This window comes from Myiozetetes cayanensis, unplaced genomic scaffold, assembly GCF_022539395.1.
Source record: "Myiozetetes cayanensis isolate MyiCay16 unplaced genomic scaffold, myiCay2020 scf6-25, whole genome shotgun sequence".
Lineage (NCBI taxonomy): Eukaryota > Metazoa > Chordata > Aves > Passeriformes > Tyrannidae > Myiozetetes > Myiozetetes cayanensis.
Window position 1 is genome coordinate 30,486,391 of NW_026087853.1, and position 25,887 is coordinate 30,512,277.

The 25,887-nt window shown below is 34.3% G+C and overlaps 1 protein-coding gene across 1 annotated transcript in view; it reads left to right on the forward strand.

Annotated features, from left to right (window-relative positions):
* Positions 1-25,887, forward strand: part of RYR3 (ryanodine receptor 3) — a 216,287-nt gene that overhangs the window by 95,998 nt on the left and 94,402 nt on the right. The window contains 16 exon segments of the mRNA XM_050336554.1: positions 661-869; positions 2,043-2,063; positions 2,065-2,222; positions 2,911-2,947; positions 3,314-3,474; positions 3,981-4,146; positions 7,293-7,379; positions 7,772-7,998; positions 9,063-9,864; positions 10,358-10,558; positions 11,728-11,830; positions 17,328-17,465; positions 19,706-19,979; positions 21,726-21,840; positions 24,610-24,742; positions 25,655-25,758. Coding sequence (XP_050192511.1) covers positions 661-869; positions 2,043-2,063; positions 2,065-2,222; positions 2,911-2,947; positions 3,314-3,474; positions 3,981-4,146; positions 7,293-7,379; positions 7,772-7,998; positions 9,063-9,864; positions 10,358-10,558; positions 11,728-11,830; positions 17,328-17,465; positions 19,706-19,979; positions 21,726-21,840; positions 24,610-24,742; positions 25,655-25,758 — 2,936 coding nt within the window.

Below are 25,887 nucleotides of genomic sequence, written 5' to 3' on the forward strand. Positions count from 1 at the left end.
GTCTTTCTTCCTTGTCTACTGGCTGCTGTAAAGTTATATGGAGATCAAAGAGTTGAGTCACAAAAAGTACTAGCATTAAAGAAGTATGTGTCCATAGTGAAGATGGAGGAGTGAAAACTGGCAACAATGTACTGAGATTACTGAACCTCTTCTCAAAGTCCTTTTGAAAATTCAGTGCTCTCAGAGAGCATACCTAATATTTGTTAATAACTTTGATCTAGCCAAGGTTGGCTTCCAGAGTCCAACTCATTGTATAAAACCATTGTATTAGTCTAAAAATGAGGAAGATAAACAAATTATTTTAATAAATGAATAAATTACTTTAGTAAATGTTTTCAAATATGATTGTCCACAAAACTACCTCTTGACTTCATATTTTTTGTTTATTTTTCACACAAATCTACTAAGAACAACTGTTTAAATTGGTTTAATATTTAAATAAATGGGATAGTGTCTAAGTCCTCAGAAGTTTTGATAGCAATTATACTGAACCTAGAAATTAGTGTTTAAAGTGGCTTTAAATCCTTGCTAATATTGTCATTTCATGTCCATTACTTGTAGGAGCTAAAGTTTAGTCCACATTAGATGGACCCAAAATAAAAATGTTTGTGTTTTTAACTAAATTACTGTTGGGGTTTTTTTTGATTTTTGTTTCTTTAGGTTTTGTTCCAGTTTGTGCACTGGGCCTATCTCAGATTGGTCGCATGAACCTTGGAATGGATGCCAGTACATTCAAGTATTATACAATGTGTGGCCTTCAAGAAGGTTTTGAACCTTTTGCTGTCAACATGAACCGAGATGTTGCTATGTGGTTTAGTAAACGCTTACCAACATTTGTCAATGTGCCAAAAAATCATCCTCACATTAAGGTAACATTACATATTAGGGAGACACCTGTTTAACAACTGTTTGTTTAGCAAGCTGAGACATTAAACCCTTACTAATACTCACTGTCATCGGATAGTTTGTCATATAAACCTATTAAGTCACTCTTGGATAATTCCACATGATCTTGTCTATCTTCAGCTTCATTTATGGCAGTATAGATTCCTATGGCTATCTCTCTCTTTTTTATTATATGTATTACTAATTTATTTTGTGGTTAGTTACCAGAAACATCAGATGTGTTTTTTTATATTCTATCTTATATGCGCTTTCACTTTTTAAACCTTCTCTATTATACATACTTCATAAATGTGTAAAAATTGTTCAACTGAACTCTGAGGACATTTAAGTGTACCTGTGGTGTTGCTGAGTGGTTTTTTTCATTGTTATGATGCAGCAGTGACAGGAATTCCACAACTCCCTAACTAATGTACTCTGAAGCAGAATAATAATTCATATATTTTCTATAAAATATTCGTTATTGATATATTCCAAAATTGTAAGTTTGAATTCCTGATGAGTTTTTTAATTATAAACTATCTAGGCCATTGACTTTAATTTAGGCATAGGCAATTATTCCTTAATAATTGTCTCTGAACATTGCCTTCTTAAGTAAAATACTTTTCACTGAATTCCAACTAAATTATCTCAGCATCTTTTTCAGAGTATCAGGATCATTTCAACACTATTCCTGTCTCTAAAATTTTTTGAAATGTTTCTATCACTGAATTTAAAAACATACTTTTTCAGCAGGAGGGAAAGTGGTATCAGACTACTATGACAGTTCATAATGTCCATCTGAACAATTTTAATTGGTATTTTTGCTCATTGTGGTGGAAAATTACTGATTTTCATGAAGCAGTTTTTCAATAACTTGTGTACTCAAAGTCAATTAATTTAATAAGATAGATACCTTTTTTTTTTATGTTGTATAGAACAACTTGAAAATACTGCAGTCAGAATATACAGACTCTGGTGCTTCCTTTGATTTTCAGGTTAGGTTCAATGTCAGAGAACAAAGTTGCATAGTTTTGAAGATAATTATTTTTGAAAAATTTAAGTTGGCCCTCTCAGTTTTCTCATTCTCTAGTTGTTTAATGAAAGTTTTCAGCATTTTTTTTGATAGTACTATTTTAAAATATTTCTGTTGTTTTTAGATATGGAGAATTGATGGAACCCATTGAAAGTCCACCTCGGTTAAAAGTTACTCACAAAACATTTGGCACACAGAACAGCAATTCAGACATGATATATTGTCGTTTGAGTATGCCCATTGAGTTCCACTCATCATTCAACATGGGTGTGGAAAATACCTCATCTGATGTTTTCCAAAAAAGGTCAGGCTTGGCTTTAGTTATCCTATCTCTTGCTTTCAATGTAAATGTATTATGTTCTATTATTCTTTATTATTATACACTCAAAATTTCATAGTTGTTTTTAAACACAGATTAGCATAGGAGGCATGTTACCGAGATTTTTTTTTATTATTGAAGGTTTTATTGATTTATAATGCACCTTTGTTGCAGAATGCTATATCCAGATGAGAGAGAACCATATCTAAAGAGGTGTTTCACAAGGTTTATAATTATTCATTTCTAAGCAGCTGCCATTCTTTCAAAATTACTGGGATTTGCAAAGCTCTTCTACTAGGCTGGAAAACCAGCTCAGTCTTTTATCGCACTGGATTAATGCTCATCAACATTATTGTTCAGTAGCTCATTGTTGTTGGAGAAGTGCCTAATTCATGAAAAGATTGTGGGACAGGTTTTTAAAGATACCAGGTATTACTGAGTCCAGCACCTTTCAGAGTTACCTCTGTCTATACTGCTCTAAATCTTCCTTTCCTCGCACTCTGCACCTTAACTGCAATCATTTTTCTTGTATATTTGTATCCTGTGCAATCTTTGCTAATGCATACTACATACTCAGCAAACATTAATTAGCTTGCAAGTATACTTAATCTAATAATGAGTAGCTTTTTACTACCTTTTTTTAAACTTATTTACTCATTTTTTTTATCTGCAGAAAGCACAGCCAAGAAATTGCTGCTCCTTCTACTACTGTAAGTAAATATATTGAGATACTTAGTTCTTCAAATGCTTTGACGTAGATTTTGACGTAGATTTAGTTGTGGCAGAATGTTCATTAGAAACTGATCTGTTGAGAGTAGCCATTTTAAGAATTTGCTATGATATAACAATGTTTATAAATAATAATGTCCAGAGTTGCACAGCTTGAAGGATAAACCTTGCTATCTTAAACCATTGTCTACTTTTTTAATTTAAGAGCATTTTAAATTTATTTAAGAGAATGTGAATTACTATTAAAGTTTGATATATAGGAGGAGTTTTTAAAAATCACTATTTTAGTATTCCTTGATAAAATAATTTTGATTTATATTACTAATATGCTCTATTCCTCTTTTCAGTATTTTTACTCACTAAGGATATTTGCTGGCCAAGACCCATCTTCTGTCTGGGTTGGCTGGGTAACACCAGACTATCATTTCTACAGTGAGAATTTTGACATAAATAAAAATTGTACAGTGACAGTTACTTTAGGAGATGAGAGAGGAAGGGTTCATGAAAGGTATGGATTTATTTATCATTTATTACATTTGTATTTTAATACTGTTGTTCAAAAGTTAATTATTTGCAAGTTTGTTGATATTTTAAACATTAATTTAAACTAATGAGAAAGTTGGATATGGAGTATGGGCTTTCTGTGCTCATTTATGTGTTTTGTATGTAGACTTCTTAGAGTGAATATATTTATCATTAATGTTGCATTTGAAAGAATGTTTTGGGATGTTTCTTTCATTTAACATCTGTATTTGCTCACTGTGCAAAACTTGTTTGTTTTACTGTATCTTACATGCACACACAGGCCTGTGAAATTTTTTCATAATTTTAAAATAGGAAGAAAAATGTAGTCTGATGCATACATTATGAAAAAAAGATTTGTTAATGAGTAAAAAAACTAATAGCATAACAAGCACCTTTGAGGATCTCTAACTATTATTTCACTGAAAAGTACATCTTCACCAGATCCTGAAGTTCAGTGTGACCTATGCTTTGTTCTTGCTGTTCTTTCAGTGTGAAGCGCAGCAACTGCTACATGGTTTGGGGAGGAGATGTAATTGCTAATTCCCAGAGATCAGGTCGCAGTAATGTTGATATAGAAATTGGATGCTTTGTTGACCTGGCTACTGGAATGGTGTCATTCACAGCCAATGGAAGAGAACTTGGCAGTTGTTATCAGGTATTATCAGGTTTTCAGAAAGCTATCTAGTAAGCTGATGATTTTGATGTTATTATTTTTCTTTTCCAGATATCTGACTGAACACCACTGGTGTGATGATAACGTTTTCCTTTATCATTCTGGTTTTATCCCTCTTTTTCTCACTCTCTCTACTTTAAGACTACATCTTTTTGAGCTTACAGTTGTTTCAAGTGTTGAGGAAGAACTATTGGTAGATATGTTCAGAGAAATATTTTTTTTTTACCTCACAGTTCATGCGATACAGAATCTTAATTTATAACCTTATTTATTCTTTAAAATATTTTTTGTCAACTGAATCTGTTATACAATATAGGGGAAATAAATATTTAAACTAGCATAAGGTCAAAATTAAACTTTAAATGTAGTAATTTTTGGTATGAATTGAGAAAAAAATTTAGTTCATTATTTCCACTGTTTGTGTCTTCTGCAGATAGATGTGATTTGGAAAGCCAAGTAAATGGGGTGGGCCCTAAATGCTATCAGTATGCTCAAAATAAAAAGTCATTATGTAAAGGGATCAGTAGTTGACTGAAGCTTTCAGCACCAGATTGTTGAGATTTCCTCTTAGTTAGATCAGTTGTCCATAGTAGAGCATCCACTGTGGAAGAATTGTCCAGTGTTAGGAACAATTTATTGCTTTCTTCTGTAATCCAGATAAAACTGAAATATTATCTAATTAAGTTTAGTGGAACTTGTATACTGACTCCATTGAAAATTAATGTGGCAGGGTTGCACATAGCCTGTAAATGGGGGTGGGAGATTATCTAGATGATGTGATTTTGGTATATTTTGTAAAACTGGTCAGAAACTTCCCTACGACACAGGGAGGATATTGAATGTCAACATCCTGGGGAAAAAAACCCCATGCGAATAAAGCGCTTAATCCCTGGTTTGTTGCTTTTCTGACTAGATACAAATCAGTATGACAGCTCCTGGACAAAAGCATGGAAGTTTGGTGTGGGTTTTTTGTAGTGGATTTTTGTTTATTTTCTTCATGGACAGTCTTTTGGTGTTCTTATTTGGTAAGGAGATCTATGGAAAGATAGATGTAGAAGAGGCATGTAGAAAACACTTTCAGATTTTTTCCTCATATGACTTACATTTAATATAAGCACCTTCTCTGCATTAAATTTAAAATTATCTCAGAGAATACCAGTATTTCTCTTCTGTTTCTTATCTTTTTCATGGAAAAATACCTGGAGTTGCTTTTGGAATTGTTTTTCAATAAACATGGTAACATCTGGTCTGCTGACAAATGAGAAAACCCAGCACTTTTTTATACAGATAAAATAGTATATTCCAACAGGATTGTTATGTCTGAGGGTGAAATATTACTCAATTTTTTTCTTATTTTGAATAATTTAAATATTTTCTATATTTTGAAAGTAGTGAGACTAGGAAGTTATTCTAGTTGTATAAGTGTTTGTACTTCTCATCTTTCTTAACTGAAAGAGGACAATATTTGTATGCTGTTTTCATTTTAAAAGGTCTATGGGTCAACACATTGAGGAGATAAAATGAATTTTGCTGTAGTTCCTGATTTAACTATTGAATGCCATGGTGATATTCAGGAAAACAAAACAAAACCAAACCACTAGAAAGGTAAAGGGAAGATACAGTATACATATATATTTGAGAGTTTGTCATTGATTGTCCTGTCAGAGTTAAGGTATTTGTAGCAGAAAGGAGATCTTAAATATTGGTTTAAAGATGTTTTATTTTACTTTGAGTTAGTTATAGTTCTCTGATTCTCAAACAAGGCTAGAAATTACAAATTCAATTACTATTACTAGGAAATACCTATCTTTGGTCAGAGGTTGAGAGTTATGTTGTCTCAGCTATCTTCAGGCTTTAATGAAATAATAGGCATATTAGTAATGTCTTGCAGTCCAGGATGTCTTTTGTTTCTGGATTTGAGGCTGTGGTTTTTTACTTATTAAAAAGTTTTGAATCTACATACCTAGCCCTATATTATTTTTTCTATGCCAATAGTGATAGTACTTAAAAATCTTTATTCTGCAGTTTTTTTCAGTATAGGGTATTATTTTGCATTTTGTTTAAATTATATTTTCTTTTGGAGCTGTTTTCTCATCTAAAAGAATATGGGGTTTTTTATATAATCTTTTGATTTTGTTAATTGTTTTCCAGTTTTTGATAAATTGCTGTCCTCAAAGTTAGGAATTTTAGTCCTTCACAGTCCTAGTATTGTAGCTGTGCTTAGTATATATAATGCATATGTGTATACTTGGTACACAAAATGCACAATGAAATGAATAATATATTTAATTGAACTTTTGAAACTTTGACGTAGTTGTATAGATGTACTTTTTTCAGCTACCCTGGAGCACTGAAATTTTTAAAAATAATATACTAATCTATAATTATATTTTAATAATATAATAATAATAAATATTTGTATTTATAATACAGTCATGTTAAAATTTACTAATTTTTATTATAAATAATCTTTGTTTCCTGGTAGTAGTGGTGGGGGATCTTGTAGAGAATTCTTCAGAATAAACTGGTCTTACACTGGCATGTACTTTGAGTCCAGCTATAATGGGGAAAGGATAATGTAGCAGTCATAAAAATCCCAAACACAACCAGACATTTTAAAACTGCATCACTGTGATTAAATGTGATTCACTGCAATTTTGTAATACTGGAGACAGATGCTAAGCCTGAAAATAAAGAGCTCTTTCAAAAAATGACATTATTTTACTTTTAGAATATGTATTAGAAAATCATTAATCTTGAAAGGAAATAAAGATTTGCACTATCCTAATCACATGCTCTCTCACCCTCTACAGTAAAGGATTGAGTTTGGATATTTTTGAGAAGAAACCACACAATGTTACCAAAGTTCTTGCTAGAGGTGTTGAGAGCACACAAGGCAACAGACACACCTGTCTGGAAATCAGGTGGTCCTGTAAAGATAACTGCAAATGCTTTACTATATTAGAGATGAACTACAAGTAGACACTATTCACCACTTTATTAAAGTGTCTGGAGTTATTTGACAATGAAGTGTAAACTATACAGAATTTATTTTATACCATGTTCAGGGAGGAGATTCTTTTTGTATTTTTAATTTTTAAAACATTTAAATCTCATCTCACTTATAGGTTGAACCAAACACGAAGCTTTTTCCAGCAGCTTTTTTACAGCCTACAAGCACTAACTTGGTTCAATTTGAACTTGGTAAATTAAAGGTAGGAAATATTTTTATGTTTTGTGAAAAGAGAACCTTCGTGTAAAGGTGCTCTTTTAAATCTGTTTATTCTCATGCAGATTCTTGCTCAGTTGAATTTGTTTAGGAAGACTGAGTCAAGGGCAAGAATCTTAATTTGAATTCTACGTTTACTTCTGTAAATGTAATTATTATATGCAGTTAAGTTTTTATCTGCATTTGTCAAAATAAACTCATATTGTTTGAGGACAACACCATTAATGTTGAGGTTATTTAATGGAATTTTTTTGTTGTAATAAATTCTATCCTTCTGGGATTTCTTTACTATTTATAAGGTATGCTTCCTTTTAATGTTATAGGTTTATTTATAATTAGACATTACAAAAATAATTTTAGTACGCTTATTTGTTTCAGAATACCATGCCTTTATCAGCAGCAATTTTTAAAAGTGAAGAAAGAAATCCTGTTCCTCAGTGTCCCCCTCGCCTTGATGTGCAAACAATTACACCTGTTTTATGGAGCAGGATGCCAAACAGCTTTCTAAGAGTAGAAACTGAGCGGGTCAGTGAACGTCATGGCTGGGTTGTGCAATGTTTGGAACCTCTGCAGATGATGGCACTTCATATCCCAGAAGAAAACAGGTACATTTGTAAGGAAATAAAATTACTTAATGTGGACAAAGTGTATTGAAACCAGATGTCAAAGTATTGATTAAACCTGCCTTGGAAAATATTTACACCATAGTTGTTGAGAATTTCTCATCTTATCTGCTATAACAATAATTAAGCAGATAAGGAGGTTTAAGTAAGTACAAGAGACTGAATTTTAACGCCAAGTGATGACTTTGGGGTACATGAGAGAAAACATGGCTATTTGATTTTATTTAAATTATAAAGTAACATACCCTAAATCTCTAGATCTTTAAAGACAGAGATTTTTCTCAGCTTGAAAAGAACAAATATAAAGAACATGCAAGTACTAATTTGCTGATTTTTTGTCCTGTAATAAAACCATGTAATCTGTTCCTGTTTCATCTGCTCTGAATTTACATGAATTAAGTTTTTATGTTCTTATTGACAAGGTCACGCCTTTCTTAGATTTTCATTAGGTTTTATCTTCAGAGTGAGGATAGTAAAGATCTGTCCAAATATCAAATATCATAACCAGTGAAAAATCAAACCATCAACAAAAGCATAGCAGAAAGATAATTTAACTGTTGTACCTTTATCAGTTATTTTAAAATTTCTTTTAATAATTCAATAAAAAACTTTATTTATTGTTCATAAAACTGAATTCAAGAAAAGATTAAAAAATACAATCTTGTGCAAATCTTGTGCAAAAAAATGAAACAGTAATCCTGAGCAAACTAGAAAAGAACTGTTTAGTGACAGTAGTAACACAGATTTTCGGAATTCCAAATACATTTATTTTAAAAACAAGTTCTAGTTTACCATATGTCTCAAAAAGCATCTACATCTTCCATTTTGGGTTGGTTTTTTCCTAAGGAGCACTAATTTTAAACAATCTCAATTGCCACCATTTACTGTGTTTGGATGATGCGCATACTAAGACTAGTTACTGTTAACTTTAATATTAGTGGTTTAAAGAGGAACTGACCAAAATGTGCAGAGATCAGAAAACTTTTCTTTTATAAATTTATTATTCTTGGGATTGATTGGTTTTCTTTTTCTTTATTTTCTAACAGATGTGTTGATATTTTGGAACTATGTGAACAAGAAGATTTGATGAAGTTTCACTACCACACTTTAAAACTCTATAGCTCAGTTAGTGCTCTAGGTAACACTAGAGTTGCTTATGCACTTTGTAGCCACGTGGACATATCTCAGCTATTTTTTACAATAGATAATCAATACTTACCTGGACTTCTACGTTCTGGATTCTACGACTTGCTTATTAGTATTCATTTGGAGTATGCCAAGCAAGCCAAGCTCATGATGAGCAATGAATTTATCATTCCAGTTACAGATGAAACTCGAACTATTAAACTATATCCCAATGAAACAAAGAAGCATGGTTTACCTGGAGTAGGGCTTAGCACTTGTCTGAAACCAGCCTTTAATTTTTCTACTCCATGCTTTATTGCAACCACTGAAGAACGTCAGACATCCAGTCCAGAAATACCCCTGGAGACACTTAAATCCAAGGCCATAAGTATGTTAACAGAGGCAGTACAGTGTAGTGGTGCTCATATACGAGACCCTGTTGGAGGACAGGTTGAATTCCAGTTTGTTCCTGTTCTTAAACTAATAGCAACATTGCTTATAATGGGTGTTTTTGATGATGATGATGTGAAGCAGATTTTACTCCTCATTGATCCCACTGTGTTTGGAGATCACAAGGAAGAAACAGAAGAGAGAACAGAGAAGGAAGAAGTTACAAAAGTTGAAGAAAAAGCTGTCGAAGCTGGGGAGAAAGCAATAAAACAAACAGAAGCTCCTGCAAAGGGCTTATTGCAGACAAGATTACCAGAATCTGTTAAGCTTCAGGTGACCATTAAATATAAATGTATTACTTACATTCTACTCTTGATGGAAAAAGGATTGTGCTTTTGGTCTTTTCTCTAGTTTAAAAGAGTTGAAATTCTGAAGGTCTTTAATTCCACTTTGCCTTATAACCTTATGTTAATTACCAAATTTAATGTTGCTGCAGTTCTTCTACACTCAAAATAGATAGGTGAATACTTACTTATTTTGTAAAAAGGAAAGGGTAAGACCAGGTGATCTTTAAAGGATCATTCCAAGGCAAACTAGTGCATGATGTCAACATATTTTGGGTGCATGGATTGAAAAACTGTGAATGCAATATAGTATTATTGATCACACTGTCCTAATGTTTTGTCACCTTTACAGGGTTAAAACAAAAATGGGGTAAAAATATGTCTCATTTTTACAATCTAATGCAGTGTATCTGCAATCCACTGCAGTTCTTCCCTGGAGTTTGTAAAGCAATTAAGCTTAAGTCTGTTTTTTTCTACCCTAGATGTGTCATTTACTCAATTATTTTTGTGACTGTGAACTACAACATAGAGTGGAAGCAATTGTATCATTTGCAGACCGTTATGTATCAAAATTGCAGTATAATCAGAAATACAGGTACAATGAACTCATGCAAGCCTTGAACATGTCTGCTGCTTTGACTGCCAAGAAAACAAAAGAATTTCGGTCTCCTCCTCAAGAACAGGTAATATTAAATATATGGTTGAATTAAAGATTAAATAAATTCTTTATGATGATAAAATAGAGTCCTGACTTATAAACTACCATTGGAATTGCTGGAGAACTGAAATGAATTTGAAATAAAATTTGTTTCGTGCCACAAAATACTGAATGTCAGAATGCTTAAGCCTGTACTCTAGAATTGAAGCTCTAAACCAAAGTAATTTCTCAGCTTTTATATTTAGGATTTCTCAGCAGCATAGAACATTTGAATATTGCTGTCCAGTGCTGAGGAGCTTAGATTCATCCAGTACTGCAAGATGATGATAATCTTAGTTGCTCAAAGTTAGCATGAAGTCTAGTATTGAACTGACATGTGTGTTAGAAATAGCTTTTCTGCCCCTAAGAAATAGCCTAATTATCAAGTGTCCCTGTAGAATTATAGAATCATTGTATCATCAAGATTGGAAGAGACCTTTAAGAACATCAAGTTAAACAGTCCATTAGCACTTCCACTCCAACCCTTAAACCACTAAACCACATTACCCAGTGCCAGATCCAGATGCTTATTAACCTATTCCAATCTAGGCAACCTATTCCAATGCCTGACCACCTGAACAGTGAAAACATTTTTTCTAGTATCTAATCTGAATCTTCTCTGTCTCAGCTTAAGGCAATTTCCTCATGTCCTCTCACTGCAGACATGGTAGAAGAGACCAGGCCCCAGCTCACTAAACCTCCTTTCAGGTGGTTGTAGAGAGCAGTTAGGTCCCCTCTGAACTTCCTTTTCTTGAGACTAAACAAACCCAGCTACCTCAGCTGTTCCCCATAAGACATGTTTTCTAGACCATTCATGAGCCTTCACTGGACATGCTCCAGCATCTCTCTGTCCTTTCTAAAGTGGGGGGCCCAGAACTGAATGCAGTACTTGAGGTGCAGCCTCCCTAATGCTGAGTACAGGGGATGATCATTTTCCTAGTCCTGCTGACCACACTATTATGGATACATTTTCTGTATTGGTATGCTAATCATAATTACAGCTTACAAAGTATCATTGCTTGAGTATTTCCTTTAAACTGTATAAGAAATTTGTGCTTTATTTAAATTTGATTATAAACGGGTAAGGTATAGCTATATACTAGAATATGTCTTAGGCTATCTCAGTGTTTTAACTATATTTTAATTCCCTTGAAGATTAATATGTTGCTGAATTTTCAACTGGGAGAGGATTGTCCCTGTCCAGAGGAGATTCGGGAGGAGTTATATGAATTTCATGATGATCTTTTAATTCACTGTGGTGAGTAGCAAGGTTTTGATACAGATTTTGTTTGTCTTTTTCACACTTAGCAGATCAGTTTAAAAATATACTAGTATAAGGCGTTTTTTTTGTTAGATATATTACTCTCTACAAGGGTACTTTCTTGACAGACTTTGATGTATATTACAAAAATATGGGAAACTTGTACATAGTTTTAAGTTTCATTGTTATATATCTATTAAATTTTGTCCAATATTATTGTTTTTATATATCAGTTTTAGACTTAATTGGGGAAAATAAATGTTCTAAACAAGAAGGTTGGATTACCTTAACAGATTTACATGAGCACATGTATTATGTGCAAGCATATAAAAGATATTGAGGGACCATAATTGCTGTGAAGTTAAGCTGTAGAAAATTTAATGAAAAACACTAGATGTGGGGTGCTGTGCCTATTTTAGCTTAATTTCCTGGTGTATATGTAACTGTGAGAGTCAATAATTATAAAGCACTGTTGCACTGCTGACTATAGCTTGAATTACCCCCAGTCACTGAATTTGGATTTCCTGTTCATTGATGTCAAAAATCTTTTGTTAGTCTACTGACATCTTAGTCTAAATCAGACAATGATGGAATTATCAGCCCATTTACTAATCTATAGTCTGAGTCATCCAGTTATTACTGCTCTGTCCCAGTAATTATGAAGGTAAAACTGATATACTTGGTAAATATATTCATAGTTACTCTTCCAGTGTGTTTCTTGGTCCTCTGGTTGATGGCATCCATCTTGTCTAAAAAGAAGGGGCCAGGGTCATTACATGAATTGATAGCATCTCAAGCTCTTCCCCAGGAAGAGCATGGTAATCCTAATAGTTCCTCATTGTCCTCCTGTTTGCTTGAGGTCATCATTAAATCTTTACCAATACAGTCTGCTAGTTCTTTCTTTGTTGGCTATCCCTAAAACCAGTGTTACCTGGTTCCTGGAATTACAGTTTTAATGACCTGTAATTAAGTTTCTATCTTCTTTTTGTAGCCATGGTGCCTCCAATGCCATTTTGTACCTGTATTGTTAAGGCTTCTGCTATTATTTTGCACTGCTACATCTGAGTAGCCTCGTAGAATCTCTGGCAGCCATCAAGCTGTGATTTTGCAATAAGCCAATTTTCATTTTTCAACTGTCTCAGCCTCAGCCAAAGATGAGTGAGTCAGCAGGTATCTAGGTTGTGTTTTATCAGCTTACTTCTGAGGATATGGTATAAGACAGTATTAGAAGTCCTTAAAATCAAGATTTGTATCTGTAAGGTTAGCTACACTACAGGCAGAACTTTAGTTGGTTTAACATTATTTGGTTTTGACAATCCTGTGTCATTCATCCTTGCTTCTAAGTGCTTAGCAAAAACTGTTTCTTTCATTCCATCGTTTTTCTTCCAAATGTTAAAGTGAATAATCAATATCCTCATAGTTACTCCTCTTTCTCCACATTTTTATTATGTCTATCATTATAAAAGATTACTGTCATCTCCATTATTCAGTCACATAGCCCTTGATCTGACCTCTTGTTTTCAAAAATAGTGCTTATTTGGCAGCAGAGAGTTCTCTGAGACTCCAGGATGGAGATTATGGAAGACCCACAACTTACTTGGAAATGTCTTAACTCTGCAATCTATTTGCTTTACCTTGGAATCTTGTGGCTGGTAGGATCACTGAGTTAGTTTAGCTCCTGATCACTCTTCCTGTTTCCATAAGGTGAAGCACTAGTTATTGTATGTGTTTGGTTTATTCTTTTGAGGGATCTAGTTCTATTATTTTTTTCACTACATTATAAATGTGTATGCTGCATGAAAAAGAGTTGAAGATAGAGGAAGCACTGTCTCATGATGAAAATAGCTTAAAGATCCTCTGGATTCTAGACAAAACCATATTCATTACTTTGTACAGAGATTTATCCTACGTGGTTACTGTGGATAAATGTTCCTCATTATCTGTGGCCTGACTTGGTCCTGAAAATCAGTACTAAGCAATCACAGCTGCAGATAAAGGAGAAGGAGTTCTGCTTTGAATGTTTAATCAGCTTTTTACTACTATGTATACTTTGCAATCTAAGTGGAAAAATTTGTAGGCAATCAAGTAATTAAAGGCTTCTTCATAATGAACATAAGCAAATACTCTGAATTAAAGTTCTGAGGCAGTCTTAATCCTAGCATGTCCTAACTTTGAGTGGTTAATTTTTCTGGCAAAATAAGAGCTCTCTATCATAATTTTTATTTGTAATTTCTTGGTTGGAAAAAAAATTACAACATATTTTGTTGAATAATATAAAATTCACACTTGTCTGGGTTCAACTGGAGTTGCAGCTGGCCAGAAATGGGAGGAACAATAAAAAGTTTTCTCAAACATATTAATGAAAATAGGCAGTGTAAAAATATCATCAGTCCGTTACAGGGTGAGGATGGTCACCTTGCAAATGGGGACAGAGACAAGGCAGAGGTGTTTAACACTTTCTTTGCCTCTGCCTTCAACATAAATGATGGACTAAGGGAGTCTCAGTGCCCTGAGCTGGAGGACCATGACTGTGAGAATGATCAATTCCTAGTCGACCCTACAATTCTATGGGATCTGCTGCTGCAGCTAGAGCCCTACAGATCTATGGGGCTTGATGAGATTCATCCCAGAATCCTCAAGGAGATGCTGATGTCATCAAAAGCCTCTCTTGATGACTTTTGAGCAGTCTCAGGAATCTGGAGAGGTTCCAACTGACTAGAAGCTGGTGAATGTTCTCCCGAGTTTTCAAGAATGGCAAGAAGGAGGACCCCAGAAGCTATGGGCCTATCAGTTTCACTTTGGTGCTTGGTAAAGTTATGGAGAAGATTATTCTGGGAAGTATTAAAAAAACACCTGAAAGGTAATCCAGTCCCTGGTCACAACCAGCATGGCTTCAGGAGAGGAACATCCTACTTATCCAACCTGATTTCCTTTTATGACAAGGTACCCCACCCCACTGATCAAGGGAAACCAGTCGATGGAATGTTTTGAATTTCAGTAACGCTTTTGATACTGTCTCATATAGTATGTTTCTGGACAAAATGTCCAGCCCACAGCTGGATAAACACGTCATGAGGTGGATGAGCAATTGACTTATGGGTTAAGAACAGAGGGTAATAGTGAATGGGGTGACATCAGATGGGTGACCTGTCACTAGTGGGGTTCTGCAGGGCACCATCTTATGCCCTGTGCTCTTCAACATCTTTAATTACTTAAATGCAGAGAGACCTTGACAAACTAGAGGACTGGGCAATCACCAACCATATGAAGCTCGGTGAGGGTAAGTGCTGGGTTCTGCACCTGGGATGGGGCAACCCTGGAAGTACGTACAGACTGGGGAATGAGACACTGGAAAGCAGTGCCACGGAAATGAACCTGGGGGTCCTGGTCAATGACAAGTTGAATATGAGTCAGCAGTGCCCTGGCAGCCAGGAGGGCCAACTGTGTCCTGGGGGCATCAGGCAAAGCATCACCAGCCAGTTGAGGGAGGGGATTGTCCTGCTCTGCTCTGCACTGGTGCAACCTCACCTTGAGTACTGTGTACAGTTTTGAGCACTGTGATGTAAGAAAGAAATTAAGATATTAGGGAGTGTCAAAAGGAGGGCAATGAGGATGGTGAAGGGCCTTGAGAGGAAGCTGTATGAGAAGCAACTGAGGTCACTTGGGGTGTTCAGCCTGGAGCAGACTGAGGGGAGACCTCACTGCAGTCTACAACTTCCTCATGAGGGGAAGAGGAGGGGCAGACACTGATACCTTCTCTATGGTGACCAGTGAGAAAACCTGAGGGGACGGCCTTAAGTTGTGTCAGGGGAGGTTTAGGTTGGATATTAGAAAAAGGTTCTTCACCCAGAGGGTGGCTGGGCACTGGAACAGGCTCTCCAGGGAAGTAGTCACAGCACCAAGCCTGCCAGAGTTCAAGAAGCATTTGAATGATACTCTCAGGCACATGTTGTGACCCTTGGGGATGGACCTGTGCAGGGCTAATGGTTGGACTTGATCCTTTTGGATCCCTTCCAGCTCAGCATAGTCTGTGATTCTGTGAAACCATCTGTACCAGTGCACAGACCTCTACCATTTGAATTAAGTCATCAACCAGTAGCAAAATGAGATGGTCAGCTTCTGAATGGATTGCAACCCTTAAGAGGATGCAGAATGAACAGTTAATATATGGAACAGTGAATGAAAGCCCCATCTGGAGGAGTGACAGACCTCATCTCCTCTACTCTGACGCTGTCTTAAGTCATCATCCCAGTGCATTTCTTCTTCTTTGTCCATTTCAACTTCTGATGAATTTTCCTCCAAGTATCTCTTTTGTGTCCAGCACCTAACTTTTATTTCAGTTCCAGATAGTTTCTTTTGCTTAATATTCTTGTCTACTTTCTCTTTCGTCTCAATATTGGCTACATTTCCTGTTCTTACTTTTTCGGACAGACTGTAACCTTCCTTCATTCTTAGCTTTTCGTTTTGCCCAACCATTTTCACTCATCCCATTTCCTAAATTCCATATTTACTTTCCAATTTCAAGTTTGAGTTTTTTCGTTTCCTCCCACTGCCTCTGAATTTTTTTCTTCCTAGTCACTTAGTCACTCCTAGTCAAATTTCAACTTTTCCTTGGTAGCTGCCAGCCACAAAGTTTCTCCAAGTTGATATCGCATTTCAGATCCTGTTTTCTTTCTTAGTTTCTTTTTTTGTACCAGTTTTAGCCTCAGTTTATTTTTTACCATCTATTCCATTTTGTGTCTCTAGTATCCAGTCTGGAAAACTTTTCCTTTTCTCAATTTCACTTTGACAAGCAGAAAAACTACAAAAGCTTTCATTTCAGCTAAGCACAATTAGCTCTTTTCTTAAGTGTTCTTTTTTTCTGCACATAAACCTGGTGTCTGTGATCACTAAGAGTTGTGAAAGACTTCAGATGGTTGTGAAGCAGTGTAGTGAGATGAACTGTATTAAACTGCCTTGTAAAGTGACATCCCATCTCATTGTACACATTTTCATGAAAAGCGTCACCCATGTACTCTCTGAATATCTACCTTCTTACAACTTCAAATTCAGTTAATATGTTTTTTTATGACTACTAGATATCTCAACTGAAAAATTGTACTATATTGTAAGATATAGTCATACCATTCTTTCTTTAGCTTACATTCTGCAATATGAAACAAAGGAACACATATTTAATCAAATATGACTCTGAGTCATATTTAATTGCCATAGTAGACTCTTAAGAAATACCACCTCTTTGGTCATAATATTGAAAAAATACTACTATAATTCTGGATATAAGAAGTATATGTACTGAAGAGAAAATAATTTGAGGGGTGTTACTTGGCTAAAATGTTAAAGCTGTTGGCCTTACTATGTTTTTTAAATATTTTGTATGAAATTTGCTGGTTAAAAAATTATTACTATAGATATTTTGGTATTGTTTGAATAATGAAGGAGTTAAACTTCAAAGATTAAGCTTTGTTTCTAAGCAGTTTTATTATCTGCTAAGGTATTCCATTAGAAGAAGAGGAAGAGGAAGAGGAAGATTCCTCCTTGACTGGCAAACTCCGTTCATTAATGTACAAAATCAAAGGTCCACCAAAAGCAGAAAAAGTGGAACCTGAGGAGGAAGAAGAGAAATCTCCTAGTAAGTTTTCTTTCCACATAAATACTTCCATGATGCAAGTGTTAAAAGTTTACACAGTCAACAGGAGTGTGTTTTCTAATAAAGTTTTATAGTGGACTGAAGAAGGAGACTACCTGCTTAAGTTTCTTCTGTCTCTTAGAAACCATTTTCCTGCATACTGATCATCTCAGATGCATTGTTAAACAAGAAGTTAAAATGAGTGGAAGATTTTGGATCAAGATCAGTAACTCTGGGGTTGAAAATTTGCATGTTCCTTATGAAGAACTGTAAAAAAGTTAATTATGCCTCAATAATCTAGACTTAAGCATTCTGAACTTCTGAAGTCTTGATTTTTATGGTTTGAGTTTTTTAAATGCAAAATTTCTTCTTTATGGTATATTTTCATTTCAGTTATGCCAACAGAGTTATTTTATAACTCATGACACCTCTTACATGCTCTGCTTGTTCTGTAAAGCACTGGAGTGTGTTTTTCCTGATCTGAAAGAGTATTTTAGTCTGTTAAGCTTGCTAATATCTTATAAGTACATTCAGTCTTATAATAATTTGATATGCTGCATGAAACAGGGTTTAATTTTCCAGTGAATCCTCTGTTAGCATCAGATTCCTCTTTAATAGTAGCAGGACCTACTCAGTATCTGGAAGTATCATTTCTTCTCCAGGCTAAGGATTCTGTTGTCATGAATCAGGAAATATTCAATCCTAAAGCCTCAGGGCACATGGTGTTTGGTCCTTGGAACAGAGCAGTTCATATATTTCATTTTCTTTGGGTCACAAGAAATATAGTTGGACAAATGATTCTACAGTGTCTGTTTTTCTAGAAATTTCAGATAATCTCTTCAGGGTTGGGTTTATACTTGGAGTGATGCATAGTACAAACATGCACATGGATGAAGTAATTCAAAGCATGATGGAAATTTATATAAATATATTATATTATAATATTATATTATATACCTGACTGTAGTTGGAGACTGTGAGATTTTTAGTCCATGTGTGCACTTCCCCTTTACACACCAATAAATTTGGCATTCAAAGAGTAGAGGAAATGGGTGTCTGAGGTACCCCAATCAAAGCCTTGAGTGTCTGGTAATACATACTCTGAGCGTGAATATTCATAAGAGGAAACTATTTGCTACAAGTAAATCTTCCTTTCCTCTAAGCATATGTTCATTTCTAATGACAATTGGACTTTTACCTAAGGAGAGGAATGCCAACAATTTAACCTAGTGTTAATGACAAATCAGGAAAATTTGTATTTAAAAACAAGCTGGAATTCTGAGAATAAATACATAGAGGGAACAAATCAGGGTTAATAATTATAGGACTTTAGTAACTATCAAGTCAAAAATGAGATAAAGCATAACATGCCACTAAGAACAGGACTATCTCTATGGAGAACAGAATTTGTACCCACAGAGTAAAAGCCATTTCATTAAATAAAACCTCTGAATTAATGATGGGTTTGCATAAATACAGTATTAAGTAAACTGTAAGGGAGAAATGTTAGCAAACAAAAGCATAATGTAGACACAAAACCAAATGGATCTACATTAGCTATAAACACTTTTGTGATGGAAAGTGGGACGGGAGCATTCTTAACCATTGGAAGAACTCTGGGAAATTCAAGGGGTAGATATCTTTACTGGTAATAGAAGATAGAAATTTGCATTGTTTTCAGAGGAAGATAATATTTTTCTATTTGCTTTTAACAAGGCCTGGAAAATGTTTCTAGTTTTCAGGTGAATTTCCTAAACTCTAGGCTCAGAAGAATTTTTGTCAGTGTCATTGAATGTGTAATGTACACAACAAAACTGCTTCAAGCAATACGTATTGTGCAGTTCAAAACCATACAGTGTTTTTAGAAAGTGTATTCCCAAGTGACAGTGATTTGATATAGAAATGAAGGATAAATTTAAAGTCTAAATGTAGCATTTCATTTACAAGGATGATTCTTAGAGTCATGATCAACTTAAAAGTTTTCATTGTCAGCAAGGCTAGTATTGACTTGAACGCTAAGTAGATGGTTATTGTTTTCCACTTCTCAAGAACATCACACTTACCTTGAAAGATCTAAAAGTCTTTTTTCCAGTTTCAAAAATCCTGTACGGTCTGCTTGTGCGTTTTTTTGCTATTTTACAACTGCCTTGTTGTCTACTGTTAGATAGTATTTTACTATAGTATGTTTTTTTTTACATTCTCTATCGGAATACCTAGTAACATTTAATGTATTTTACTTTCAGCTACACTGAAAGAACTCATATCCCAGACTATGGTGCGCTGGTCCCAAGAAGATCAGATTCAAGACCCTGAATTAGTTCGGATTATGTACAGCCTCCTTCGTAGGCAATATGACAGTATTGGTGAGCTACTGCAAGCTCTGAGAAAAGCATATACTATTAGTGCTGCCTCTGTGAAGGATACCATTAATCTGCTTGCAGCACTGGGCCAGATTCGCTCACTTCTCAGTGTGAGGATGGGAAAAGAGGAGGAACTGCTGATGATTAATGGATTAGGGTATGGAATTAACAACACTTTATTTTTAAGTTGGTGTGAAACTTTTTGTTATATTAATAAATCCTGTCATTTTAGAACCTGAATGAAAATTGATGCTGTACTGAAATGAAAATATATACCAGAAATTTTCATTTTCACATATATTTCCAAGGTGGCTCAAATTGATCTCTCTAGCAGTATCAAATGGGTCAAAGTTTCTGTGAATTAAGGGATTATCTAAAGAAAATGGACTCCTTGTACTGTAGCTAAGCCTAATGCTTAAACCCTCATCAAAGTACATGTTTTAGCAGCTCTGGAGAAAGAGATCACTAAAATCTTTGTTGGTGTTCATACTAAATCTTTCCCAAAATTAAAAGTCATTCTATATTTCATACATGATTGAATAAACTTGCTGGTGTCTTTTCAATTGGAAATTTGTGCAAGCAGTTAGGTAGAACCAGGAAAGTGGTGTTGTGAACTGAAATATCTCTGACTTGTTAGTATTTATTATTTCACCATCAGTGGCAGCTTTAAGTGTTTGAACATAGAAGACTTCTTATTTTTTCCTCTATTGCATTAGAGTTATACAAAATTCCCTTTATCATCACCTGATGATGTGAGAATATTTTCCTGCATCTTTGCTATGAAATTATCTCTGTTAAGCAGTTGTATTATTATGGTACATACCTGCGTACCTCTTAAGGGAATAAATGCTTGTCAGACCATTTAATGTTTAAGGGAAAAAAAATCACAGAAAATCAATTACTTTGAATAAAATGGTGTATTTAGAAAGAGAGAAAATACTAGTATGGTCACTTGAGAACTGTATTTATTTGTCTTTCTTCAACAACTGAACAATTGGATTGTTTGAACAATTACTCTTCTTCATAATATATATATATAAATAGATATTTTATATGTATACATATATATATCAAACAATTGTAGGATATGAGGGATAAAGGGCAGGCTTTGTCTGAACATGGTATTTGTATAGCCCCCTTCACAGGGGTACTGTATTGTGAGTCATCTCTTCTTAGTTTTTGGTATTTCTTTAAAGCAGGCGTGATGCCTGCTATTTGGCATATGTTTTTCATAGGTTAGCCTAAAATGTTAGAAATCCCTGGATTCTGTTAGAATCTAATCCCTAGGCTCTATTGAAACATACAAATTGTGTTCTGGATTATGAAACCAATACAGTGAATTCTAGAACATTTTGAGAGGATGGTGGGCAGAGTGAAAAAGTTAAAATAGTCCCTTTTAATGGGACTGCATGCCACTTCACTTCTTCTGACAGAATTTGGAAATACTGATGAAATATGTATAACCAGTGACTTTGAACATTGTCTTCTACTTCATGAACTGAGGAAATTAATTAAGAGGTGCTACTACAGAAACATGATTAGATTTTATTTTCTTGACCCCCGATTTCAACTTAAAACATACGGAATATATTCTTTTCCATTTAGATCATCACAGAAAACACTTTTTTTTTTTTGTTTAAACAGAACTGATGGTTGGAGCAATTTAGAGATGAGAAATGCAATTTTGAAATAATTTAAAAGTTAATATTCTTATTATGAAGAATCCACAAGGAACAATAGCATATTGAAATATGAAGTTAGTTATCAGGTGGTTTTGTATTATGCTGAAGTCTAAGAATCTGAAATTATGTTACTACAGTGAATGCATGTTTCTGAAATAATGCATCGACTTATATTAAAATGATTCTTTTAATAACAAATTGTTCCTTTTCTTCCATTTTAGGGATATAATGAACAACAAGGTGTTTTATCAGCATCCGAACTTAATGAGAGTCTTGGGCATGCATGAGACTGTTATGGATGTGATGGTGAATGTGCTTGGAGGAGATAAATCTCAGGTAATTTCACCATAAGTTTGTTACGTGTTCTACATTTTGAACCTTTCCAAAAGTATACTAGGATGTTTAAGAACCAAACAATAATATATCACTCTTGTATGAGCTAGATTTTGCTTTTCCAAATTAAAATATTCATTAATGATAAAAGTTCAATATGTTTTATAGTACTAGAGGGAGAAGCCCAGGAGTCTAAGACCTGATTTTTAAAAAGTGAGTGGGATGTTGGAGGTGTTTCATTTGTCTTTTAATAAGATTGTAAAATATTTTGTTCTTATTTAAAATTAAATATATACTTTAACTGCATTTATTGGAGGTGTAACTCTGCTAGGAAAATATGCCTCTTCATCTTAGATGAAGTATTATTACCAATACACTATAATAAGAGACTAACAACTAATTAATTTTGAATATTTAAATTCATGTATTTGAATTGAGCAATAATTTTGTTGCAGTTTTGTGTTCTCCCTTTTCTTAGTGTTATGCTTGAGTATATATGTGTTATTTTAAAGGTAGAGTGGTATAAATTTTGAGGAGCCTAACTGAACATTTTCACTATTAAAGAAAGTGAGAAGTGAAGCGGGCTTATTTTTGTTTTGTTTCTTCTTTTTGCTTATGCCTGATGTCTTTACCTCTTGCTTCCATTCCAAAAAGAGGGGGTCTCTGATCTCAGTATTGCTTATCTACTTTTCTTTTGCCCAGTTACCAATTCTTGTCCTGTATTTGGAACACTTTTCAGCCCATTTTACTGCCTTCTGCTTATCCTTTCCCTGTCTGTCAACTTTTCATTGCTTGATTGCCTTCCATGTGCAGCTGCACCCCCCTTTCTTTGTCTCTTTGGTCATATAGCTCATATTAGTATCTTAAATACTTATACATTGCATCTGCCTATACAATTGCATTGTTGCAAAGTATTTGCATCCTGGTTTTACTTTTTCTGCTTCATTTCAAGACAAGTTACAATTAATTACAAAATGGTCAATACTCTGGCAATTTGTGGGTGTCACAATGCTCTGGCTTTGGTAGAGCTTGTACATATAATCATAGGTGATAAAAAAAACCCCAAACCCAAAACAACAACCCCTCAATACCTTCTAATGCCATTAAAAATGTTTACACAGAAAATTTTAGTAATAGAAGTCTAAAAAAATACTTTTCAGAATTTACCATGATATCCTTCAAAGGAAATGAAGACTTAGAAATTTACTTAGCAACCTTATGTCTCAGCTCGAAATGTGTCTGACCACCCAAAATGTCCTGTTTTATGTCTGTCTTCATGAAATGCATGGAGAGAGTTAGGTACCTCATGGACATTTCTTTCTATTAAGTGTTATATCTTTGAGAGATGGAAAGAACAACCATATAATTTAGTCTCTGGTTTAGGGATTGGGCATTTTTCTAGGTTGTAGCAGAAAATGGTTTTATCTCCAGCTTCTTGGAATAAATGATTTTATCTTGCAGCTGTATTGAGATGTAGTGGCTGCAAAGGAATGGTGGAAAAGTAAAAACTTGCCCATTCAATCTGAAGAAAATTTATGTCAGGCTTTTTTCCAGATGTGCTATTAATAAATGACCCAAAACCAGAGGAGGATATATGTGGCTGAAGATAGTAACTTAGAAGTATTTTGCTATTACTGGCTGACAAAATCTTGGAAAAGTACTTCATTTGTGAAATGTATATCCCAGAAAATTATTGGGCAAACTGTGAACATTTCCATTACATTTAGGTTTTAGTGTGTATCTTAATGCCTAAAATAGTTCTTTTAAAGTCTATGTCTTTAGATGTTACAATTTTGGAACCTTAATGTCATATGGGTTTGTGATGGTCATTCATTCATTTTCAAAGAATCCCAAACAACAGCCTTTTTGATTGTCAGAATTGAACTATTTTACTTTAAAATTGTTTCCTATTGATTGAAATTTTTAGAATTCCATACTAATACGTATTCCTGACAATAATGAGGAATTTCTGAAATTACAATTTTTAGCAGTATTGCTGTTACTGTAGTTTTCTGAACCAAGTTATGTCACGCATTCTGTTAAAATCTCTGTAATCTGGGGATTGGAAACTTTACTGAAAGTTTTGATGAATTAAGGAATCCATTTTCATCTACCCTACATCTAAGAGCAGAGATGCTAGATAATGCTGCTTGTACATAATAGCTCCTTTATGTTTGAAATAGGCAAATGAGCTGGATATATTAGCAAAAACACCTGTGCCAAAGTAAAACTACAATTTATCAAGTCTCCAGAAGTTAAGAAGTGCACCTGTAAGGATAATATATATCATATCACATTTAATTACATAATCACTTTTTTTGAAAGACTGTTGTCTCTTTATTAAAAAGGTTGTACTTAGAATGGAGTTCTGTAAAGTAGACATTTATTAGGCTTTCTTATAATAAAGTATAAGCACTATTATTGATAGTCTAAACGTATGAAGTGGAGGAAATTAAAAACTTCATGATATTGTGATTAAAATGCTTAGATATCACCTTGAATATCATAGAATATTTATATATAATATAGAGAATATATTCCTTATTGGGTCCCCTTTAGTCCTCTGCAAAATTATTTTTCAGCATTTTAATGGCCTAATGAAGATGAAAGTAAAAAGGGAATGTGGGTTCTTTCTTAAGTTAGAACCAAAGAAACTGTCAAATGCTTATCACCTTGGTAACTTCACTGTAGTTTCCTTGTTAGGAGTGCAGGAAGAATTGGAACAGATTGGTAATTAACATATTTCACTGCTTTGTCAACTTTCTTCTTCAGCAGATCGCTTTTCCGAAGATGGTGGCAAGCTGTTGCCGATTCCTGTGCTACTTCTGTCGAATTAGTCGTCAAAACCAAAAGGCCATGTTTGAGCATCTTAGTTACTTACTGGAAAACAGCAGTGTTGGACTGGGTACGTCATGTAACTGTAATAGCTAAAAGCAAGAGTAGGAGCAACTGTGATATCACAAGACTAGTGTCTAATTAGTATAGCAAGTTGAAACATGCTTAAACCACTGTGATTTCACCTCTAATTTTTTTTTAATCATTTTCCTTTCATCCTAATGTGTCTGTGAACTGTATTAGAAACAGAAGAGTTTCATTCAAAATAGTTGTGATTTGAAATCTAAGATTAAATTGACCCTGCGTGGTGTTTACCTGTTTCATCTGGTTTCATTTTCCTTGCTTCTGCAGTTCAGGCTACGGAAGTCAATTTCATATTTTTCCTTTGGAACATTGAATGTATGGTTTTTAGTGCATGTGCATTAGATTTTGTAATACAAGGAAAATTGTATTGGCTAGATAGATGTCTATAATAATAACATATAACAAGGCAAGATAGTGTGTGATTTCACAGTGCTTTTGCTGTTCATACCTGCATTTGACCATAATAAAACAGAAAAATGGGAAAAGATTAAGGAAAGAAACAGGTAACTGAAGCTTGAAATGTCTCTTTTGGCTACATTTAGGTATATTTTAAAATCTTGAATTGATAGGGTTGTGCAGAATTACATAGTTAATGTTACTGTGCTAAAGAAATAGTATTCCTCTGATTTGCTATGTTGTTAATACTTTTTTTTTTCATCTGCATTTGAAACCAGTGTGATTGAGTATATTTATAGATATGGATGTCAAGTCAGAAGAAAATTTTAGCATTTATTTTCACAATATTGAAAACAGTTGGATCATGTTCTTGAATGAAGAACGGCCCTACAAAGTACTGTGAATATATTTATGTTCTAGATTCCAGCGTGATTGCTGCCCTCTGCTGAATGAATGTGTTTACTGCAAACTCAAATTAATTACTGTTTATTGACTTCTGCAGCATTTCCTTCAATGAGAGGTTCGACACCACTAGATGTTGCAGCAGCTTCTGTTATGGACAACAATGAACTTGCACTCGCATTGGAGGAGCCAGATCTTGATAAGGTAAGTGGTCTCTCTGACCTTTTTACCCATCTATTAGATGGTGTACTTGTGCTAGAAGGGTTTAAGAGGGCAAGTTTGGTCATAGTAATTCTTGGATATGATCTCCTCAGAAATACCTACTCTAGGTAT